A 21,131-nucleotide genomic window follows, 5' to 3' on the forward strand; every position below is an offset into this window, starting at 1 on the left:
CAATCCTTAGCTTATCACCTTTGGACCTAGAAATCTAAAGTACCCATTTTTCGGTTAATAACATTTCGAAACATACTTGACGTACGTTATCTTTGTCAGATGTGATAATAATATTAGCAGCTTAAGATGAGCACATGATAAATGATAATACACGTTTTATGACTTGTACAGGAGAGTGGGATAAGTTATGTAAGGAGCAAATTTATATGCACAAATATTTGTCAAAATATACGTATACATATACAAAATTTTACCTTAGACGTCTAGATTTTTGGAAAAAAATCAACAACACTTTCCAGTTTAGATTTATTGAAAGCATATGTTAAATTGTTAGTCAAAATTTATCCGTTGATGCCCCCCAGGAGTTGATGATGTTGAGTTTCCTTAAACTTTAGGTTTTTCAACTTTTCGATGTTTGAATTTTTCAATTTTTAAAATTCTAGGGGTTTCGATTTTTCGAGTTTTGCGTAAAGTGAAGTTCAAAAGCGTCAAAGTGTTTTAAGTTGTAAGTACTACAGCCTTCTATTTTTTAGAAGGTATATCATTTGTCAAAATCAGCCTTATCTTAGCAGGTACCACTTTTTCTGATTTTTTGATGTTTGGATTTCTCGATTTTTCATTTTTGCGATATTTTAATTGGTCAATGTTTTGAATTTTAGATTTTTCAGTTCTTCAATTTTTCGAATTTTGGACTTTGCTTTTTGGTTTTTCAATTTCTCAATTTTCCAATATTTTAATTTCTCAGTTTGGATATTTCTTTGGTTTTGGGAGTTTTCAACATTTCCTTTCTTGGACTTTTCGATTTTGCGACTTCTAAATATTTCAATTTTTATATTTAAAATTTTTCAATTTTTCGACTGTTTTATATTTCGATTTCTTAGTTATTCAACTTTTATCATTTTTAAAATTCTAGATTTTTCTAATTCTCAAATTTTCAATTCATCTATATTTTAATTTTTCAATTTTCGAAATTTTTAAATTTTCGATTTTTCAATTTTTTGTGGTCTCGATTTAATAGTTTATTTTATTTAATAGTTTATTTTTATTTTATTTTATTTTATTCTATTACGTCTCCAACAGAATTGAAATGAGACTCGGATGTTTTGACTGTTCAATCTCTCGATTCATCAATTTTTCCATTTTTAACTTTTCCATTTTCCGATTTTGGCCAATTTTAGATTTTCCAATTGCAGTTTGCAGTTCTTCAATTTTCGAAAATTTTAAATTTCTGATTTTTCTTTTTTTTTAATTTCTCGATTTTCCAATTTTTTGCTGTATCGATTTTTCAATTATTTGATTGTTCCTTTCGTCTCTTCGATTTTTCGAGTTCTGGATTTTTTGATTTCTCGACTTTTTACTTATTGGATTTTCAGTTTTTCGTTTTTTAAACCTTAGATTTTTCAATTTTCCGACTGTTTTACACTTCGATTTCTCAATTTTTCAACTTTTAGATATTTTAGATTTTCAGTTTTTAAAATTTTAGGTTTTGCGATTTCTCGAGTTTGCAGTTCTTCAATTTCCGAAATTTTTAAATTTCTGATTTCCTATATTTTAAATTCTCGATTTTCCAATTTTTTGCTGTATCGATTTTTCAATTATTTGATTGTTCCTTTCGTCTCTTCGATTTTTCGAGTTCTGGATTTTTTGATTTCTCGACTTTTTACTTATTGGATTTTCAGTTTTTCGTTTTTTAAACCTTAGATTTTTCAATTTTCCGACTGTTTTACACTTCGATTTCTCAATTTTTCAACTTTTCGATATTTTAGATTTTCAGTTTTTAAAATTTTAGGTTTTGCGATTTCTCGAGTTTGCAGTTCTTCAATTTTCGAAATTTTTAAATTTCTGATTTTCCTTTTTTTTTAATTTCTCGATTTTTCAATTTTTTGCTGTATCGATTTTTCAATTATTTGATTGTTCCTTTCGTCTCTTCGATTTTTCGAGTCCTGGATTTTTTTATTTCTCAATTTTTTACTTTTTGGATTTTCAATTTTTCGTTTTTTAAGCTTTAGATTTTTCAATTTTCCGACTGTTTTACAGTTCGATCTCTCAATTTTTCAATTTTTCGATATTTTAGCGTTTCAGATTTTAAAATTGTAGGCTTTGCGCTTTCTCGAGTTTGCAGTTCTTCAATTTTCGGAATTTTTAAATTTTCGAATTCCTTCTTTTTAATTTCTCGATTTTCCAATTTTTTACTGTATCGCTTTTTCGATTATTTGATTGTTCCATTTCACGATTTTTAAATTAATAGTTTTGTTGCAGACAATTTATTGCTTCAAAGCATGTATTTTCAATCTAGAGTTTACAATTCTTGTAAATTAAATGTTGTCTTTTAAAATTCCAAAATCACAATTTTTTATAATTGATAAATAACAAACTACAATTGATATTAAAACACACTATAAAATTCCAAAACCCAAATAATGGAAGTTGAACGACGTTAAAACAGGGCATCAAAATTCACCACAGCATCTTCTGATAACGTTGAATCTTCGTTCTTCTCAAAAATATGTTCCAGTCTGAGCAAGTAACTGTCTTTCCAGATTTCAAGGGTCCAACTGTTGGCATTCTAAGTATATTGACAATAATGAGATAGAGGTTCAGACGTAATACCTTAAAGTTAAAAGTTGCCAGTACTTTTTCCAGAGTGAGATCATATTCAGTGGCATGGCCTACCAAAACCGCAAGACCAAGAAGATTTTTGCATGCTAGATCGAACTCAAAAGTGACAGGAGAAGTTTCTAGAACTCAAAACTTACAACTGGAACCAAAATCCAGACACACACTTACCTATTTCTAGTGTACCAAAAGTAAGATGGTGTTGACCTCTTGCGTAAAGACCTTTACCATACTGTTGTTCATTTAGGACTTCAGCTACACCAAATCCATCGTCTTTGGTGTCACGTCGGTGAACCATTAGTTCGCCAACACCTTCTTTCAAACTACTGCCCCCTTGTGGTCGATCAGTCAAAACAGCAAGCTCCAATTATGTCGTTTCGTCTCAAATTACAATTCTATTAGTAACCGGGTAGTAGTTGCTGGAAACAGGCTCTTCAGAGTAGACGTAATTGTAGTCACTTCTCTTATTTCTCCTTCTTTTCATCTGTTGGCGACCATTGCCATCAGTGTAGAAGATTTCGTTGTTTTCAAACGCATCAGTGATTGTGAACCTAGTGATGATTTCTTTGCCCTTACTGTCACTAAAATACAAACACGTAATACTTTTTTTAGTTGGAGTCAAGTCACACTTACACTTGAAGGTTACCCATTAGCTAGTCAAATTCAAGATACGAATCTTCCTCTCCTTTGTATACTTTGATGATCTGTGTGATTTCGTCGTCAAAAACTTGATACACTTCGTCAACGAGACTTCCTAGTGCGTACTTCACAGTTGTAAGTTTTTCTTTAATTGGGATGGCAGAACCATCTGGTCTGAATATGTAAGCACCGGAAGCTTGACCAGAGGCCATTCTTTTGTAGTAGAGGAAATCTTGTTGCAGGTTTACCAATTGCCCGTTAATTGTTACCCATGCAAGTTTACCGTTATCGTCAATAGTGAAACCATTGTTCTTTTGAAATGAACAGTCATTAAATAAATCACTACAAAAGTCTTTGACTTACGTCATCTCCGAAAGATTTTACATCAGCGATGTCTTCAAATTTGTGATATTTATCTGACGCGTCGTCAATTTTTTCAACGTAGTACAATTTAACACCTAGAGGGGGTAAATCTTTTGCCAAAAACACCAATTCTTTAGTGGCTGGTTCACCATCAGTGACGAAATCGAAAGGATGTATAGTATCAAAAATGTCAAAAGTGATATCACCGTCGTCTTCAGGTCCTGTTATTTTGTAGTTTTCATTGTCAACAGGAAGTCGCACGTAATGAGACACACTTTTAGATAGTGGGTTCTGGATAGCAACGACGATACGATCTTTTTTGCTGTTATCACAAATGCTCATGTTTGCCCGCAGACAATTGACAAGATTTAAATCAACACTAGCACTATCGTCTTTAAGTAGAAGACCACTAGAAATTTCGATTAGTTTAGCAACGATAAATGTAAATTCTTACCTGACAATTTTGCTTAGGGGTTTCTCAGTTTCTTTAACTGCTTCGTCAAGCATCAAATTGTAGTCATCCGCTACTGCTTGTTTCTCAGTACCAGTAATAGCGTCGTGGTGTTGCTAAACACCCATTGCCATTCTCAGTTTGTTGATACTTACATCGTCGTCATTACCCTTGATTCTGGAGAAAATTGTCAACTGTTTGGCACTCTGGAGGATGTTGTTGCCTACTCGTTCGAAACGTTTGGCTGTAGGTCTGGACGAAAAGTATCCAGTCCAGAAGGAATGATCTTTGGAAGCATAAGGGAAAAAGTCGTCTGTTTTGACAGTCAACTCGATTTTATTTTTCTCAACTTCGTCTTTGACAGCTTGAATGTAGCACGACGGCGTTGAATAAATCACGTTGTAGGTGTCGTCATCCTTGAAACCTCTGAAACGACTGGTTTAGCAAATATATGTACAAAAAAACAAACAATTACTCTATAAGTTTGTCGATGTTGTTGAAGTTCTTGTCAGCTTTTTGGTAACCGAAGTCTTATCCCATAGGAATAAGGATGTTGGAGGTTTTGTAATAGTCCTTGTATTTGTCGAGGATGACTTTGTACGTCTTCACCTACTCACAACTTTAGTAACAAACTTCAAACGTCAACCCACTTACCCTTTCTTCCAAATTGTCGTCAGTGATGTTCTGATCGTTACAATAAACATCAAAGCAAAATCCCGTTTCGTCGACATAAAAATCCGGGAACATGGTGGTGAAAATTTTCGCATCTTCTTCTTCGAAGTTGTCGTTGGTGTTCCAAATGAAGTCCAAATTTTTCTCTTGGATTCTTTTCGCTTTGTCTCTGTAGTTAAGACGACCGACCACTAGACCATCGAAGCCGAGCTGTTTGACGATGGAAGCGTGCTGCCGACTGTGTCCAAATGGATCGACCACTTTCGGGTCTTCCGCACTCACCAACAGTTTCTTCCAAAATTCTCTTGTTTGGTTAGTTTTTTATATTCCAGAAGATTTAGTGCTTACCGGACCCCAAGTGAATTGATCGATGATGGAATGATAATGGGCAGCGGCTTCGTCGTTCATGGACCAACCACCATTGATCACTTCTAGCCGACCTTCGTTGACCAAATTTTTGACGAGGTCTCTGGTTTCTTGGTCTTGGTCGTTCCACCACTTGAAGAAAAACGCGATTTCGAGTTGAATGAAACTAAAAGTGTTACACTTTCACACTTTGAATGTTGTAAATAATAGAAAGACACGTTTCAAAATATATCTTTTTATTAATTTTAGTTTATATTACATAGTTTACGGTAGATATGGCAACATGGAATTATTTTCATTTTTATTTTAATTATTTACTTTACGATCATTCACTACCCAGGAATCACTGTTCTAGATGGCTGAAAATAAATAAAATTTACTGTTGTTTCGAATAAAAAAAATGGTCGAAGTTTATGTAGACAGAAGTTCCCTCGCCTTGAATGAAACATTAATAGGCGTGTTAGAGTAGAAGACATTGCGTGTGAATTGAAGCAAAATATCACCAAGTGTCACAATTGTTAGTATAATTAATTAAAAATAAAAACGAGTGTAAGTGTAAGCAAAGCCACTACTGGTGAAACAACAAAAATATGACCACTCCCTTTACCATCGTCTCCACTGTTGTTTTTGTCAGTCTTGATAAGAAAAGTTCTGATTTCCATAGGCTGTAGCACGACTGCTAAATCTTCAACGACGTTCGTCGCTTCCTCATTCAACAGTTGATTTGCCCCGAGTTTAGTTTCAGAAATTTCCACTACATCGAACAACGTGAAAAGCCCCTAAAAATATAAATCACAAACGAAATTAACACACTTCCTCTAAATTACCAACCTGAAGATCCACAGTGACTTCCCCCGACAAAACATCATCTTCCCCCTTCTCCATCAAGTGCTCCAGTCTCAAAATATAACTATCCTTCCACGGTTCCAAAGTCAAAATGTGCACATTTTCAGGCAGAGCGGTTTTAAGAGCTTCGAACTTAAAATCAATCAAACCTTGGACTTTCTCCAGCGTGGACAACCCGTCAACAGTGGCATCAGCGAAGAAAACCCTTGGTGCCAAAAGTACCCGATGCGCCAACTCTCGTTCCAAAGCGGCAGTCGATCTGCCACTTTCCACTTTAGACTCAGTACTACCAAAAGTGAGGTAGTGTTGGCCTCTCACGTACAAACCCTTCCCGTACTGGACCTCACTCAAAACCTCACCCACACCGTACCCGTCGTCTTGCTTCAATCGTCTATGGACCATGAGTTCCACAGCGCCTTCTTGCAAACTGGTACCACCTTCAGCACGATCGTTCAGTACCGCCACCTCCAACTTCTGTTTTTCGTCTTTAATGACAATTTTTGACGTCACGGGGTAGTAATTACTCGACACTGGTTCTTCGTCTGCGTTGTAAGTAAAGTCGCTTCTTTTATTTACTTGTCGTTTGACTTGTTGGCGCCCGTTTGCGTCAGTGTAGAAGATTTGGTTGTTGGAAAAGTCGCCAACGGTGTATCTGGTGATGACTTCTTTGCCTTTGTTGTCGACACTGTTGAATTAGTGTTAGTCAAAGTAGTACTAAGACTGGTACTTACATTTGGATGTCTCCGACTAGCCAGTCGAACTCTACGTATGGTTCTTCGGTGGCTTTGTAGCTTCTGATAATTTGAGTAACCTCAGGGTTTATGACTTGGATTAGTTCGTCTACTAAGTTTCCTTTGACGAATTTGATGGACTCGAAGGGTTGGGTGGTCATGGGTGTGGCTACATTAGCCGCTGGTCTAAAAATGTAAGCTCCGGAGGATCGATGGTCACCACTGGTACCATCCGTGTAACTAGGGTAGTACAAAAACTCTTGACTTATATCTTGTTTAGCACCATTAATTGTCACCGTTGCTAGTTTGCCTGTTTTTGGATCAACCGTAAAACCATTGCTCTCAGTTCCAAACTTCCCATCATCTTCGTCTGTCAGTTCTTTGAATGGTTTATACTCCGACTCTTGTGTCGTTTTTTCCACATAGTAGACTTTGATACCCAAAGCTGGAAGATCTCTAGCTACAAAAACAAGCTCTCGAGATGCCGGTTTAACTGATTCTTTCACATAATCGAAGCTGTGAATCGTGTCAAAAATATCATAAAGTTCGTCACCATCAGGGCCTGTAATTTTATAACTGTCACCTTCAACGGGTAGATGAACATAGTGACTAACAACCCTAGAAAGTGGGTTGTGGATGACCACCAGAAACCGGTCTTTTTGAGTCGTTTCACAAATACTAACATTAGTTAGCAAACAACTCGAAAGTTTAAGATCGACTTCACCCGAGTCCTTTTTCAAAAGATCACTAAAATTTGATGATATTAAACACCATCACTAGAATTATCGTTATCACTCACCCAATAATGGCACCCACAGGTTCCTCGGCTTTAGTGACAGCGGCATGCAACATTCTAGCGTAGTCGTCACTAACAGCCTGCTTTTCAGTACCCGTGATACCATCATGGTGCTGCATCACACCCATAACACCACGTAGATCCTCAAGGTTTTTATCATACGTTTTGTTTTGAATTCTAGCAAACGTCGTCAGTTGTTTCACACTCTGAAGAATATTGTTACCCACTCGTTCGAAACGTTTGGAAGTCGGACGGGACGTGAAGTACCCGGTCCAGAAGGAGTGGGGTTCAGACGCGTACGGAAAGAAGTCGTCTGATTTTTCTTCCAGAGATATAGAATTTTTGGCAGCTTCGTTCTTCACCGCTTCTATGTAGCAAGATGGAGTTGAATAGATTACGTTGTAAGTGTCATGGTCTTTAAAGCCACTACAAACGAAAGTCTGTTGAAGTTTTAACCCAGTGGGTACTTACTCGATGAATTTGTCCAAGCTTGCAAAGTTCTGGTCGGCCTTTTGGTACGTGAAGTCGCGACCCATGGGCATCATTATGTTCCTGGTTTTGTAGTAGTCCTTGTAGCCGTCCAAAATTTTGGCATAGGCGTTCACCTTGAAGAAAAATTAGAACCAGTTTTGGTACTACTTTCACATGAACCAGTACTTTTGTTTTGACGTTCGAATCCGTGATTGTGTCCCAACACATAACGTCGAAGCAAAATCCAGCCTCTTCGAAGTAAAAGTCCGGGAACATGGTAGTAAAAATCTGGGAATCATCTACAACCACAAAATTACTCCTACAAACCTTACACAAACTTTACCAAAGTACCAAAGTTTGGATTCGTGTTCCAAATAAAGTCCAGACTTTTCTCGCTTCGCCTCCTTTCCTTGTCTCTGTAATCTATCCTCACGATAACCAGACCATCGAAACCCAGCTGTTTTACCAGCGACGCGTGCTCTCGACTGTGTCCAAATGGGTCGATTTGCCAGCCGATTTTCGGGCGGCCGCATTTGCCCACAGTGTCCTCCAGTTTTCTGCGAAAATGGGCTGAAAATGGTTTTTGGTGATTGGGTTGTTACCTGAAGCCCCAGGTGAACTGGTCCACGATGGAGTGGTAATGGGACGCCGCTTCGTCGTTCATGGACCAACCGCCATTGGTCATTTCCAGCTGGCCGCTGTTCACCAGGTCCACCACGTCTTGCCGGGTTTCGGGGGTTTGTTGTTGCCACCATTTCCAGAAGAAACCGGTTTCGACTTGGATGAATCTGGAGAAATTGGATTTAGAGGTGGTCTAAGAAGATGATAGTTACCTTCGATCTGGATTTTTTTTCAGAGCTGGTATGGTTGAACTTATAATGTACTGAACTCCGGCATTTTCTACAGCGTTGAATTCTGCAACATATCCATAAAATTTAAATTTTGGGTGACTTTCCAGAAGTACGGTGATAAGATAGATCGATCGTAGTTTCGGATAAGCCGATAACAAAACTGTGTGATAAATATACTGTTTGAGTGGATGTTATATAAGATAACACAAACTGACGCAGAAAATCTTCCAGTTCTGCCTATTGTTTTAGTTAATAAAATCCTTGGAATTTTCAGTGAAAAACTAAATATCATGAAGCTTACGTCCGGTTCCATTGTAATATTGATCGAACGTTCTCAACCAGCCAAGATCATCGTGCGAATGTGGAATCAAATGGACATTGATTTTTTTATCGTCTAGGGGATGACAGACCTGAAATCGACACAAAGGCGGAAACGGATGAAATAAAATTTCGTATTAAAATTAATGTACTCACTTTTTTACACTCGGAAGAATTTTCTTTTATGGGAGTAGCTCCCAACAAATAAAAATTGAGAATAAAAATTGCTGTGACGGATATCATGTTTTAATGCTGTCACAAAAGCTATAATAAAATTTTACAGATCATTTAAATTTATAAGCGACAATATGTGAATTACACGATATGAAGTTATCGCAGATAAGATACATTTTTGCCACACAATTGGCCAGGGGAGTTAATTGTTAGCCGATTTTTGAACATTATAAAAAATGGCAACAATGTGAAAAACACCACAATGTAAAAAAAGTCTGGTATTTAATTTCAAATTTGTTTGTTTATTGCAAAACATTTTTGATATAAAATATGTTTAATAAATTACCTGGTTTAGCAGAAACGAGGAAACTGATTTTTTCAAACCATTCAGTCACGCCAGCAAGTACTAATTAGAACACACGTGCACATTTTGTTCTTTAATTTAAAAGCCAAACCGCTTAACACATAATCTGCTAAGAATGCAGCAACGGACTGATTATAACACAATGGAATTCAATTTCATGCAGTTTCAGAACAGAATTAAAAATTTCTTGATTCATGGTAATAAGTTAATAACAATAGCAGTAGAAATAATTTTTATTAACTTTTAACTTTCACAAGGTAAATTAAACACTAGAATAACGAAAACACGAAAAATATTCAGTCAAGATATACACAGTCCTTTGTTTTCAGAGATAATTGGAAACATATCAACAATCATAAAATTTTATTTGATTTAATAACAACAGTCCTTCTGAAAATACCTCGAGTGCACTCATGATGCTAATAATTCGTTGATGTAAGTTCGCACCTTTTTGCCTGTTGATAAATATTAATGACATAAAAATTTTATTAACTAGATAATAGGTTATTGCAATCAAATTCAACAAGCATAAAAACTAACAATGCCAAAAACCAACGCATAACACGAAATGTGTATCTTAGTTTCGTAATAAAAATTTCGATTTAATAAAATTTGTTTCAGAGATACTCACATAGTTATAAATTTAATGATGTAATGAATTTCTGCTGTGTCAGGTGCGTTTTCAAGGTGAGACGTCCTTACGCATGAACTATGTAACCAATGCACTCATGGACAATAAAATAGTTCCCGCAAATTAAATGTTGTATTTAAAAAGGACAAATTTCACAAAATAAATATTAAAACACGCTATAAAATACCGAAATTAGTAGAGTCAAAAGTGTGAGAGAAGTCAATGCTTGTGCGCTACTGCTCGTGCCACGAATCCCGATATCATGTCCACCCTTATTTTCTTTATCAGTGATAAAAACAAACGATTTGATTTCCATTGGTTTAAGAGTAACTTTCAACCCTTCGACAGTTCCTGGATCTCCATTCGCTCCTAGTGTAACAGACTTAAGTTCTGTGATATTAAATTGAGTGAAAAGGTTCTAGAACGACACTGCGTTAAAAAGTGCATCAAAAGTAGCAACCAAAGATACCTCAAGATCAACCTCGGCATCTGTTGACAAAGTCGCATCTTCGTTCTTCTCAAAAATGTGTTCCAGTCTGAGCAGGTAGCTGTCTTTCCAGGGTTCAAGGGTCAAAATGTGGACATTGTCGTCAAGCGATTTAGACAGAGCTTCAAACTAAAATCAACCGTCTGAGTATATTGATAGAGGTAGAGGTTCAAACGTGATACCTTAAAGTTAAATGTTGCTTGTACTTTTTCCAGAGTGAAACCATCTCCAGTTGCATCACCCACCAAGACTACAGGAGCAAGAAGATTTCTGCGGGCCAGATCGCGCTCAAAAGTGACAGGAGAAGTTTCTAGAACCCGAAACTTATAACTGGAATCAAAATCCAAACACACACTTACCTGGTTCTAGTTTACCAAAAGTAAGATAGTGTTGACCTCTTGCATAAAGACCTTTGTTATACTGTTGTTCGTTCAGGACTTCAGCTACACCAATTTCATCGTCTTTTGTGTCACGTCGGTGAACCATAAGTTCCACCACACCTTTGTCTAAACTACTGCCACCTTGTGGTCGATCGGTCAAAACAGCAAGCTCCAATTTTGTCGATTCGTCTCTAATCACAATTCTATTAGTAACCGGATAGTAGTTGCTGGAAATAGGCTCTTCAGTGTCGTCGTAACTATAGTCATTTCTCTTATTTCTAATTCTCTTCATCTGTTGGCGTCCATTGCCATCAGTGTAGAAGATTTCGTTGTTTTCAAACGCCTCAATGATTGTGAATCTCGTGATGATTTCTTTGCCCTCACTGTCACTAAAATACGAACAGGTAATACTTTTCTTAGTTGTAGTCAAGTCATACTTACACTTGAAGGTTACCCACTAGCCAGTCAAATTCAAGATACGAATCTTCCTCTTCTTTGTATACCTTGATGATCTGTGTGATTTCGTCGTCAAAAACTTGATACACTTCGTCAACGAGACTTCCTTGTGCGTACTTCACAGTTGTAAGTTTTTCGTTAATTGGGATGGCAGAACCATCTGGTCTGAAGATGTAAGCACCGGAAGCTTGATCAGATGCCATTCCTTTGTAGTAGAGGAAATCTTGTTGCAGGTTTACCAATTTCCCGTTAATTGTTACCGTTGCCAGTTTACCGTTATCGTCAATAGTGAAACCATTGTTCTTTTGAAATGAACAGTCATTAAATAAATCACTAAAAAACTCTTTGACTTACGTCATCTCCGAAAGATTTTACATCAGCAATGTCTTCAAATTTGCGATATTTATCTGAAGCATCGTCAATTTTTTCAACGTAGTACAATTTAACACCTAGAGGGGGTAAATCTTTTGCCAAAAACACCAATTCTTTAGTGGCTGGTTCACCATCAGTGACGAAATCGAAAGGATGTATAGTATCAAAAATGTCAAAAGTGATATCACCGTCGTCTTCAGGTCCTGTTATTTTGTAGTTTTCATTGTCAACAGGAAGTCGCACGTAATGAGACACATTTTTAGATAGTGGGTTCTGGATAGCAACGACGAAACGATCTTTTTTGCTGTTATCACAAATGCTCATGTTTGCCCGCAGACAATTGACAAGATTTAGATCAACACTAGCACTATCGTCTTTAACTAGAAGACCACTAGAAATTTCGATTAGTTTAGCAACGATAAATGTAAATTCTTACCTGACAATTTTGCTTAGGGGTTTCTCAGTGTCTTTAATTGCTTCGTCAAGCATCAAAGTGTAGTCATCCGCTACTGCTTGTTTCTCAGTACCAGTAATAGCGTCGTGGTGTTGCCAAACACCCATTGCCATTCTCAGTTTGTTGATACTTACATCGTCGTCATTACCCTTGATTCTGGAGAAGGTTGTCAACTGTTTGGCACTCTGGAGGATGTTGTTGCCTACTCGTTCGAAACGTTTGGCTGTAGGTCTGGACGAAAAGTAACCAGTCCAGAAGGAATGATCTTTGGAAGCATATGGGAAAAAGTCGTCTGTCTTGACAGTCAACTCGATTTTATTTTTCTCAACTTCGTCTTTGACTGCTTGAATGTAGCACGACGGTGTTGAATAAATCACGTTGTAGGTGTCGTCATCCTTGAAACCTCTGAAACGACTCGTTTTGCAAATATATGTACAAAAAAAACAAACAATTACTTTATAAGTTTGTCGATGTTGTCGAAGTTCTTGTCAGCTTTTTGGTAACCGAAGTCTTGTCCCATGGGAATAAGGATGTTGGAGGTTTTGTAATAGTCCTTGTATTTGTCGAGGATGACTTTGTACGTCTTCACCTACTCACAACTTTAGTAACAAACTTCAAACCTCAACCCACTTACCCTTTCTTCCAAATTGTCATCAGTGATGTTCTGATCGTTACAATAAACATCAAAGCAAAATCCCGTTTCGTCGACATAAAAATCCGGGAACATGGTGGTGAAAATTTTCGCATCTTCTTCTTCGAAGTTGTCGTTGGTGTTCCAAATGAAGTCCAAATTTTTCTCTTGGATTCTTTTCGCTTTGTCTCTGTAGTCAAGACGACCGACCACTAGACCATCGAAGCCGAGCTGTTTGACGATGGAAGCGTGCTCCCGGCTGTGTCCATATGGATCGATTTGCCAGCCGATTTTGGGTCTCCCGCACTCACCCACAGTTTCTTCCAAAATTCTGTTGTTTGTTAGTTTGTTATATTCCAGAAGATTTAGTGCTTACCGGAAACCCCAGGTGAACTGGTCGATGATGGAATGATAATGGGCAGTGGCTTCGTCGTTCATGGACCAACCACCATTGATCATTTCTAGCCGACCTTCGTTGACCAAATTTTTGACCAGGTCTCTGGTTTCTTGGTTTTGGTCGTTCCACCACTTGAAGAAAAACGCAGTTTCGACTTGGACGAATCTAAAATGGTTTAGGGTTCACATATTGTGAAAGTTTGTAGTGTGTTGCTTACCTTCTGTCTTTATTTTTGCTGAGTGCTTGGATCGTGGAGTCGAGGATGTACTTGACGCCAGCATCTTCGGCGGAATCGAATTCTGAACAAATTTTATTTAGTTAGTTTTCGATTTTAGTTAACTTTGGACTTACTTCCAGTTCCAGTGTAATACTCGTCGTACGTTTTCAACCGCCCAACGTCATCATGCGAGTGTGGTACGATATGGACATTAATTTTTTCTTCGCTTAATTTATCGCAACCCTAAAAATTACAGAAAAAACGATTAACAAACCGGAATTTATTTGATCGAAACTTACAGATGTACAAGTACTGGCTCTGAGAGAAGGCGTGGCAAAAACGAAATAAAAATTTACTAAAAACACGAATCCCTTCAGCATTGTGAAGTACTCTAAAATTTTGACTCTACTCGTAGTCAGTATTTGCGGTCTGCATTTATATAAAAACTTAGCGTATCGATTTTTTTTATCTGATGGATTAGGGGACAGCGAGCAAATGGGACCCAGCAACAAAATTTACTTGCCGTTACAATTAAAATCATTGCAGTGTGAACGCCAATTTTGGCATTAAGTTTTTGGTGTGGTATTCAAAGCTTGCAGATGCCGTTTTTTTTTTAATAACGGTAGTGCCGAGTTTTACCCACTGGGAGCAAATCGCCCGCTCTCCCCTATTATCAGTTAGAGCCAGATCTAGGCCAAAGATTCGTGGCAAAGATTCTGTGAAGCAATAATTTCCAGGTAACTGATCTACTTACAAAAAAATATAATTTTCTTCAACTGTCCATAATTAAAAAATAAGTGACACATGCTTGAAGGAGAAACGGTCAAATCTTGAGAAAACCCTCTGGAGTTTTTCTCGTTGTTGAATATAAAGTAGAATCGACCGGATTTTGATAATATTTAAAGTATTCAAGCTATTGGGATTATTAGAGCAACTGATTAAAATCCAGTGTGATTGCTAAGCTCCTAAATGAATCAATTCTTGATAGTGTAAATCAATTAACAATATAACCGCTAATTTGTTTCGAATTTTTATTTATCTGAGTCATAATGTGACATTAATTACTTATTATATTAAGTTGATAGGAACATTATTGAATTTTTATGCAATGTTTGCTTTGCTTCAATCGTATATACGTAGGGATTTTACTGATTTCTAGGCTTCGGATCTTAGGTTTTTTGCCTATTTATATCTACTTCAGGCATCGCAGCGAAATTTATATATTTATCCGAATTTATTGTTAGAGACCTAATTGTAAATTTTAAAAACTTAAAATGGGATTCCACCAAAGACAATGAGTTATTCTGCAAAGTGTGTGGAAAAGTTGTAAGTAAACATTTAAAATACTGAAGCTTGAATGATGTTCACATTTTTGTTTCCTAGTTTAAGTGCGAAAATAAATCACACTTTGAACAACCCTGCAGTGGCGATGCACATAAAAAGAACGAGAATAAATCCAGTGAACAGACTTTATTAAACATTAGTTCCGACAATGATTTTACGCAATTTTGCATCGATTTATGTAGGGCATTTACCGCAGCAAATATTCCATGGAATAAAGTTAGTTGTCCTGAGTTTAAAAATTTTATGCATAAATATACAGGAAGGCATTTACCCTCAGAAAGCACTCTGAGAAAAAATTATTTACCAAAAGATTACGATATGGTGAGCACTAGAATTTTTATTTAAAAACTTTTTAACATAAATTTTATAATTTACAGGTAATTAAACAAATTAGAAATTTTATTGGCAATTGATCGCCATTTTTTTTGCGATAACTTAGAATTAGTGGACGTAACTATAGATCGTTTGTTTATTTAATCATTTTTTTGTTTGTTATACAAAATATTTGTTTCTATAATGTTTTGTTTAATATATTTTTTAAATATATATTTTTTTGATGTATGCTTTTTTGTTGAGCAAATATTTTTCCTCCAAGTTTGTAACTTAAACTAAGATATTTTTATAACCTAATTCGTCAATTTTGGGATCTAAAAACGTCTCCTTTTATTCATTTTTTAACGACCTAAAATCCTAAGCCTACTGATTTTTCAACTTTACCTATTCTGTGGAAGACTTGTGATGAGATAAACTTTGTAAAGTGTACTGTCATAAAAAAAATTTAGACCTCCGTCGTAAATGATATTGTGATCATGATTCAAAATTCTAACTATGTCAATTACACATCTAATCACATTTAGCAAAATATTGGCAATTATCTTATCGAGTTTTTGTGTATTAATGCAAACAGTCGAAAATAATCCCGACGTAAATCGATGACAAATGTGTGGTGCAACATCAAAGAAAAATGTATGAAAAATAGGCCAAGTCATATTTAAACAATTGATAATGAAATAATAGAAATAATACGTTACATAACCTTATACATCACCGACTTCCGTTTTAACTTTTCCAAGTCGGCTTTGTTTTTAATTAATTAGCACAGCTTGCTTTAAACTTGTAAAGAGAAAAAAATAAATCAATATTCCTTATATTCCAATCAATGAATATTCATTGAAGATACTGGGTGAGCATAGAGGTTTTTAATCGAAGAGTTTTTTGTACTAGTACATCGTCCATCAGCTAACTAATCGACCATACAAAAACCATCATACTTGATCCCGAGCATTATGCGCCTGATTGGGCGGCAACACACTAAACAATAATAATAAATATTAACCCTGCGAATAAAACATTTCCCGTAAATTAAAAGTTATATTTAAAAATGACAAAACTTATATAATCTTATAAATTATAAATAAATATTAAAACATTCTATAAAACACCGAAACCAGAAGAGTCAGAAGTGTGATGGCACTCAGTCCTTGTGCACTACTCGTATCAGGATCATCACCATTATCAATAATCCCGGTATCATGTCCACCCTCATTTTCTTTATCAGTTGTAAAAACAAACGTTTTAATCTCCATTGGTTTAAGCGTGACTTGCAAATCGGCTGCAACCTTACTGAGCTTAAATCCCTGAGCTACTCGTTTCAGAATAGAAACCGAAGAAGTTTCCAAATTTCCAATCGCTCCTAGTTTCACCGGCGTAAGCGCTGTGATTTTGAATTGAGTGAAAAGGTCCTGGAACAACACACCGTTAAAAAAGCATAAAAATTAGCAACCAAAGTACCGTAAGATCCACCACAGCATCTTTTGACAACGTGGCGTCTTCGTTCTTCTCAAAAATGTGTTCCAGTCTGAGCAGGTAGCTGTCTTTCCAGGGTTCAAGGGTCAAAATGTGGACATTGTCGTCAAGCGATTTAGACAGAGCTTCAAACTAAAATCAACCGTCTGAGTATATTGATAGAGGTAGAGGTTCAAACGTGATACCTTAAAGTTAAATGTTGCTTGTACTTTTTCCAGAGTGAGATCATCTCCAGTTGCATCACCCACCAAGACCACAGGAGCAAGAAGATTTCTGCGGGCCAGATCGCGCTCAAAAGTGACAGGAGAAGTTTCTAGAACTCGAAACTTACTACTGGAATCAAAATCCAAACACACACTTACCTGTTTCTAGTTCACCAAAAGTAAGGTAGTGTTGACCTCTTGCGTAAAGACCTTTACCGTACTGTTGTTCATTTAGGACTTCAGATACACCAAATCCATCGTCTTTGGTGTCACGTCGGTGAACCATTAGTTCGACAACACCTTCTTTCAAACTACTGCCACCTTGTGGTCTGTCAGTCAAAACAGCAAGCTCGAATTTTTTCGTTTCGTCTCGAATCATAATTCTATTAGTAACCGGATAGTAGTTGCTGGAAACAGGCTCTTCAGAGTAGACGTAATTGTAGTCACTTCTCTTATTTCGCCTTCTTCTCATCTGTTGGCGACCATTTCCATCAGTGTAGAAGATTTCGTTGTTTTCAAACGCCTCAGTGATTGTGAATCTCGTGATGATTTCTTTGCCCTCACTGTCACTAAAATACGAACAGGTAATACTTTTCTTAGTTGTAATCAAGTCATACTTACACTTGAAGGTTACCCACTAGCCAGTCAAATTCAATATACGAATCTTCCTCTCCTTTGTATACTTTGATGATCTGTGTGATTTCGTCGTCAAAAACTTGATACACTTCGTCAACGAGACTTCCTTGTGCGTACTTCACAGTTGTAAGTTTTTCGTTAATTGGGATGGCAGAACCATCTGGTCTGAAGATGTAAGCACCGGAAGCTTGACCAGAGGCCATTCCTTTGTAGTAGAGGAAATCTTGTTGCAGCTTTTTCCCTTGCCCGTTAATTGTTACCAATGCAAGTTTACCGTCATCGTCAATAGTGAAACCATTTTTCTTCTGAAATGAACAGTCATTATATAAATCACTAAAAAAGCGTTTGACTTACGTCATCTCCGAAAGATTTTACATCAGCGATGTCTTCAAATTTGTGATATTTATCTGAAGCGTCGTCAATTTTTTCAACGTAGTACAGTTTAACACCTAGAGGGGGCAAATCTTTTGCCAAAAACACCAATTCTTTGGTGGCTGGTTCACCATCAGTGACGAAATCGAAAGGATGTATAGTATCAAAAATGTCAAAAGTGATATCACCGTCGTCTTCAGGTCCTGTTATTTTGTAGTTTTCATTGTCAACAGGAAGTCGCACGTAATGAGACACACTTTTAGACAGTGGGTTCTGGATAGCAACGACGAAACGATCTTTTTTGCTGTTATCACAAATGCTCATGTTTGCCCGCAGACAATTGACAAGATTTAGATCAACACTAGCACTATCGTCTTTAACTAGAAGACCACTAGAAATTTCGATTAGTTCAGCAACGATAAATGTGTGACAATTCTTACCTGACGATGCTGCTTACGGGTTTCTCAATTTCTTTAATTGCTTCGTCAAGCATGAAAGTGTAGTCATCCGTTACTGCTTGTTTCTCAGTACCAGTAATAGCATCGTGGTGTTGCAAAACACCCATTGCCATTCTCAGTTTGTTGATGCTTACATCGTCGTCGTTACCCTTGATTCTGGAGAAAGTTGTCAACTGTTTGGCACTCTGAAGGATGTTGTTGCCTACTCGTTCGAAACGTTTGGATGTAGGTCTAGACGAAAAGTAACCAGTCCAGAAGGAGTGAACGTCGGAAGCATAGGGGAAAAAGTCGTCTGTTTTGACAGTCAACTCGATTTTATTTTTCTCAACTTCGTCTTTGACAGCTTGAATGTAGCACGACGGTGTTGAATAAATCACGTTGTAGGTGTCGTCATCCTTGAATCCTCTGAAACGACTCGTTTAGCAAATATATGTACAAAAAAAACAAACAATTACTCTATAAGTTTGTCAAGGTTGTTGAAGTTCTTGTCAGCTTTTTGGTAACTGAAGTCATGTCCCATGGGAATAAGAATGTTGTGGGTTTTGTAATACTCCTTGTATTTGTCGAGGATGACTTTGTACGTCTTCACCTACTCACAACTTTAGTTACAAACTTCAAACGTCAACCCACTTACCCTTTCTTCCAAATTGTCATCAGTGATGTTCTGATCGTGACAATAAACATCAAAGCAAAATCCCGTTTCGTAGACATAAAAATCCGGGAACATGGTGGTGAAAATTTTCGCATCTTCTTCCTCGAAGTTGTCGTTGGTGTTCCAAATGAAGTCCAAATTTTTCTCTTCGATTCTTTTCGCTTTGTCTCGGTAGTCAAGACGACCGACCACTAGACCATCGAAGCCGAGCTGTTTGATGATGGAAGCGTGCTCCCGACTGTGTCCAAATGGGTCGATTTGCCAACCGATTTTGGGTCTTCCGCACTCACCAACAGTTTCTTCCAAAATTCTGTGGTTTGTTAGTTTGTTAATATTTCGGAAGATTTAGTACTTACCGGAAACCCCAAGTGAACTGGTCGATGATGGAGTGATAATGGGCAGCCGCTTCGTCGTTCATGGACCAACCACCGTTGATCATTTCTAGCCGACCTTCGTTGACCAAAGTTTTGACAAGGTCTCGGGTTTCTTGGTCTTGGTCGTTCCACCACTTGAAGAAAAACGCGGTTTCGACTTGGATGAATCTTCTGTCTTTATTCTTGTTGAGTTCTTGAATGGTGGAGTCGAGGATGTACTTAACGCCAGCATGGTCAATGGAATCGAATTCTAAACAAATTTAGTTTGTTAGTTTTGGTTGTTGACATGTAAGATTATAAAACTGATCTTATCGGAAGGAAAAATTTAAGTAAAAATGAACGTCAACATTCTTCTAAGCAAACAAAGCACTCGAGTTTAATTTGGTAGATATTATTGATAAGAGCACTGGTATTAGTTTCATCCTTTCAACGTTACAAGTACCCGGAATGGAATATTGATTTTTGGTACAGAAATTTCTTTGTGACGCAACTTTACCCTCCGGACCTTGACGAAACACAAAAAATAAAGTCGGACTTACGTCCAGTTCCATTGTAGTACTGGTCGTACGTTTTCAACCACCCGACGTCATCATGTGAATGTGGTACGAAATGTACGTTCACTTTCCCGTCAACTAAATCATGACAACCCTAAAAATTACAAAAAAACAACACTAACAAACAAACTGCACTCTATTTTCTGAACTTACAGATTGACAAGTGGTGGCTTTGAGGGAAGGCCAGAACGGCGTACCAAAAACGAAATACAAATTTACTAAAAACACGACCGTCTTCAGCATTGTGAACTCTGGAAAATTTTGACTCTACTCGACTTTAGTATTTGCGGTCTTCATTTATATAAAAAGATAGTGAATCGATTATGTTTATCAGATGATTGTGTCGATATATCCGAAGTGAGCATCATTTGTTCTGAATCACCGGGAGTAGGGGACAGTGAGGGAAAGTCACGTATCAAAAAAATTTCCTCGGGACATCGTAGCAACACGAAGTTAAAATTTGCACCCACTGAGAACAGTTCGCCCGCTCTCCCCTAAGTATTATCAATCAGAACAAATCTAGGACAAAGGATCGCGGTAAAGATTCAACGAATTATCCAGATAATTGATGTACTTATAAAAGTATCGATGATTCTAGATTTCTCATGACGCCAAAGTACAGGAAACTGATCGTTAAAAATAAATGGACTTTAAAATACAAGTTTTATAAAAATATTGTTACGTCAGAAATCTAAAATGTAAAAAAATGTATACCGCTGTTAGCATCCCCGGAAATGCGTGTGAAATGCTATATGTAAACGTACGACGCTGAAAACAAGATTAATTTAGTAGACACTTCATTAGTTAAATCAAGCGTGAGTGTTTTAGGCCTCAGGGAACGCAGGTAGGATGCTTCTTAGGCAGAAGGTGTTGGCATCAATAATTTCAAACATGTAGATAATTTTGCTGAAGTTAAACACGTACGTGATGGAGAAAAGCCAAACAGTCAAACAAACTATTGAGAGTTGGACCAAATTTCTATATTATTGCGCATTTGAAAAATTTTGAAGGTGATCGATGTGGACAGTTATTTCTGATAACGTATCTAT

At 36.9% G+C, this 21,131-nt stretch overlaps 4 protein-coding genes across 5 annotated transcripts; all 4 read right to left on the reverse strand.

Annotated features, from left to right (window-relative positions):
• Nucleotides 1-2,410: 2,410 nt before the first annotated feature.
• LOC135139220 (lysosomal alpha-mannosidase-like) lies at nt 2,411-4,892 on the reverse strand. Its single transcript, XM_064069366.1, has 8 exons — nt 4,724-4,892; nt 4,545-4,678; nt 4,073-4,495; nt 3,619-4,027; nt 3,250-3,566; nt 2,788-3,197; nt 2,611-2,738; nt 2,411-2,555 (listed from the first exon to the last, which is right to left on the reverse strand). Exons 3-5 carry the CDS (start codon nt 4,123-4,125, stop codon nt 3,270-3,272), a joined length of 759 nt encoding a protein of 252 aa, XP_063925436.1. The 5' UTR covers nt 4,126-4,495; nt 4,545-4,678; nt 4,724-4,892; the 3' UTR covers nt 2,411-2,555; nt 2,611-2,738; nt 2,788-3,197; nt 3,250-3,269.
• A 434-nt stretch (nt 4,893-5,326) lies between these two features.
• On the reverse strand, nt 5,327-9,401 carry LOC135139219 (lysosomal alpha-mannosidase-like). The gene is made up of 12 exons (XM_064069365.1): nt 9,277-9,401; nt 9,104-9,212; nt 8,785-8,866; nt 8,554-8,739; nt 8,303-8,508; nt 8,138-8,250; nt 7,952-8,085; nt 7,484-7,906; nt 6,685-7,431; nt 5,939-6,638; nt 5,715-5,886; nt 5,327-5,466 (listed from the first exon to the last, which is right to left on the reverse strand). The coding sequence occupies exons 1-12, from the start codon at nt 9,361-9,363 to the stop codon at nt 5,459-5,461; spliced, it is 2,967 nt and encodes a 988-aa protein (XP_063925435.1). The 5' UTR covers nt 9,364-9,401; the 3' UTR covers nt 5,327-5,458.
• A 472-nt stretch (nt 9,402-9,873) lies between these two features.
• Nucleotides 9,874-14,073, reverse strand: LOC135139218 (lysosomal alpha-mannosidase-like). Its single transcript, XM_064069363.1, has 13 exons — nt 13,983-14,073; nt 13,818-13,926; nt 13,684-13,765; nt 13,446-13,631; nt 13,073-13,400; nt 12,894-13,027; nt 12,421-12,843; nt 11,967-12,375; nt 11,598-11,914; nt 11,136-11,545; nt 10,959-11,086; nt 10,759-10,905; nt 9,874-10,707 (listed from the first exon to the last, which is right to left on the reverse strand). Exons 1-13 carry the CDS (start codon nt 14,061-14,063, stop codon nt 10,456-10,458), a joined length of 3,006 nt encoding a protein of 1,001 aa, XP_063925433.1. The 5' UTR covers nt 14,064-14,073; the 3' UTR covers nt 9,874-10,455.
• A 2,312-nt stretch (nt 14,074-16,385) lies between these two features.
• Nucleotides 16,386-20,366, reverse strand: LOC135139328 (lysosomal alpha-mannosidase-like). 2 transcript variants are annotated; one of them, XM_064069531.1, is made up of 12 exons: nt 20,236-20,366; nt 20,068-20,176; nt 19,511-19,778; nt 19,137-19,464; nt 18,958-19,091; nt 18,485-18,907; nt 18,027-18,435; nt 17,658-17,974; nt 17,196-17,605; nt 17,019-17,146; nt 16,819-16,965; nt 16,386-16,769 (listed from the first exon to the last, which is right to left on the reverse strand). In XM_064069531.1, the coding sequence occupies exons 1-12, from the start codon at nt 20,323-20,325 to the stop codon at nt 16,449-16,451; spliced, it is 3,084 nt and encodes a 1,027-aa protein (XP_063925601.1). In that variant the 5' UTR covers nt 20,326-20,366; the 3' UTR covers nt 16,386-16,448. The 2 variants fall into 2 exon arrangements, with proteins under 2 accessions (XP_063925601.1, XP_063925600.1); XM_064069530.1 differs by having other exon boundaries at nt 17,658-17,977.
• Nucleotides 20,367-21,131: the final 765 nt, after the last annotated feature.

This window comes from Zophobas morio, unplaced genomic scaffold, assembly GCF_036711695.1.
Source record: "Zophobas morio isolate AGI-343-1 ecotype UQ-CSIRO unplaced genomic scaffold, CSIRO_AGI_Zmor_V1 ptg000031l, whole genome shotgun sequence".
NCBI classification, from domain to species: domain Eukaryota; kingdom Metazoa; phylum Arthropoda; class Insecta; order Coleoptera; family Tenebrionidae; genus Zophobas; species Zophobas morio.

Excerpts from the sequence above, each read along its gene's own strand:
- LOC135139220 (XM_064069366.1), bottom strand. The coding sequence starts at position 4,125 with ATGCTTGACGAAGCAGTTAAAGAAACTGAGAAACCCCTAAGCAAAATT. Across the intron at positions 4,028-4,072 it reads CCCCTAAGCAAAATTGTCAG|TGGTCTTCTACTTAAAGACG; the intron begins GTAAGAATTTAC and ends CGAAATTTCTAG. Across the intron at positions 3,567-3,618 it reads TAAAATCTTTCGGAGATGAC|AACAATGGTTTCACTATTGA; the intron begins GTAAGTCAAAGA and ends TCATTTCAAAAG.
- LOC135139219 (XM_064069365.1), bottom strand. The coding sequence starts at position 9,363 with ATGATATCCGTCACAGCAATTTTTATTCTCAATTTTTATTTGTTGGGA. Across the intron at positions 8,086-8,137 it reads ATTCGAACGTCAAAACAAAA|GTGAACGCCTATGCCAAAAT; the intron begins GTACTGGTTCAT and ends TTTTTCTTCAAG. Across the intron at positions 7,432-7,483 it reads CCTGTGGGTGCCATTATTGG|TGATCTTTTGAAAAAGGACT; the intron begins GTGAGTGATAAC and ends ATCAAATTTTAG.
- LOC135139218 (XM_064069363.1), bottom strand. The coding sequence starts at position 14,063 with ATGCTGAAGGGATTCGTGTTTTTAGTAAATTTTTATTTCGTTTTTGCC. Across the intron at positions 13,927-13,982 it reads GAGCCAGTACTTGTACATCT|GGTTGCGATAAATTAAGCGA; the intron begins GTAAGTTTCGAT and ends TGTAATTTTTAG. Across the intron at positions 11,915-11,966 it reads TAAAATCTTTCGGAGATGAC|AACAATGGTTTCACTATTGA; the intron begins GTAAGTCAAAGA and ends TCATTTCAAAAG.
- LOC135139328 (XM_064069530.1), bottom strand. The coding sequence starts at position 20,325 with ATGCTGAAGACGGTCGTGTTTTTAGTAAATTTGTATTTCGTTTTTGGT. Across the intron at positions 19,092-19,136 it reads ATGACAATTTGGAAGAAAGG|GTGAAGACGTACAAAGTCAT; the intron begins GTAAGTGGGTTG and ends AGTTGTGAGTAG. Across the intron at positions 18,436-18,484 it reads CCCGTAAGCAGCATCGTCAG|TGGTCTTCTAGTTAAAGACG; the intron begins GTAAGAATTGTC and ends CGAAATTTCTAG.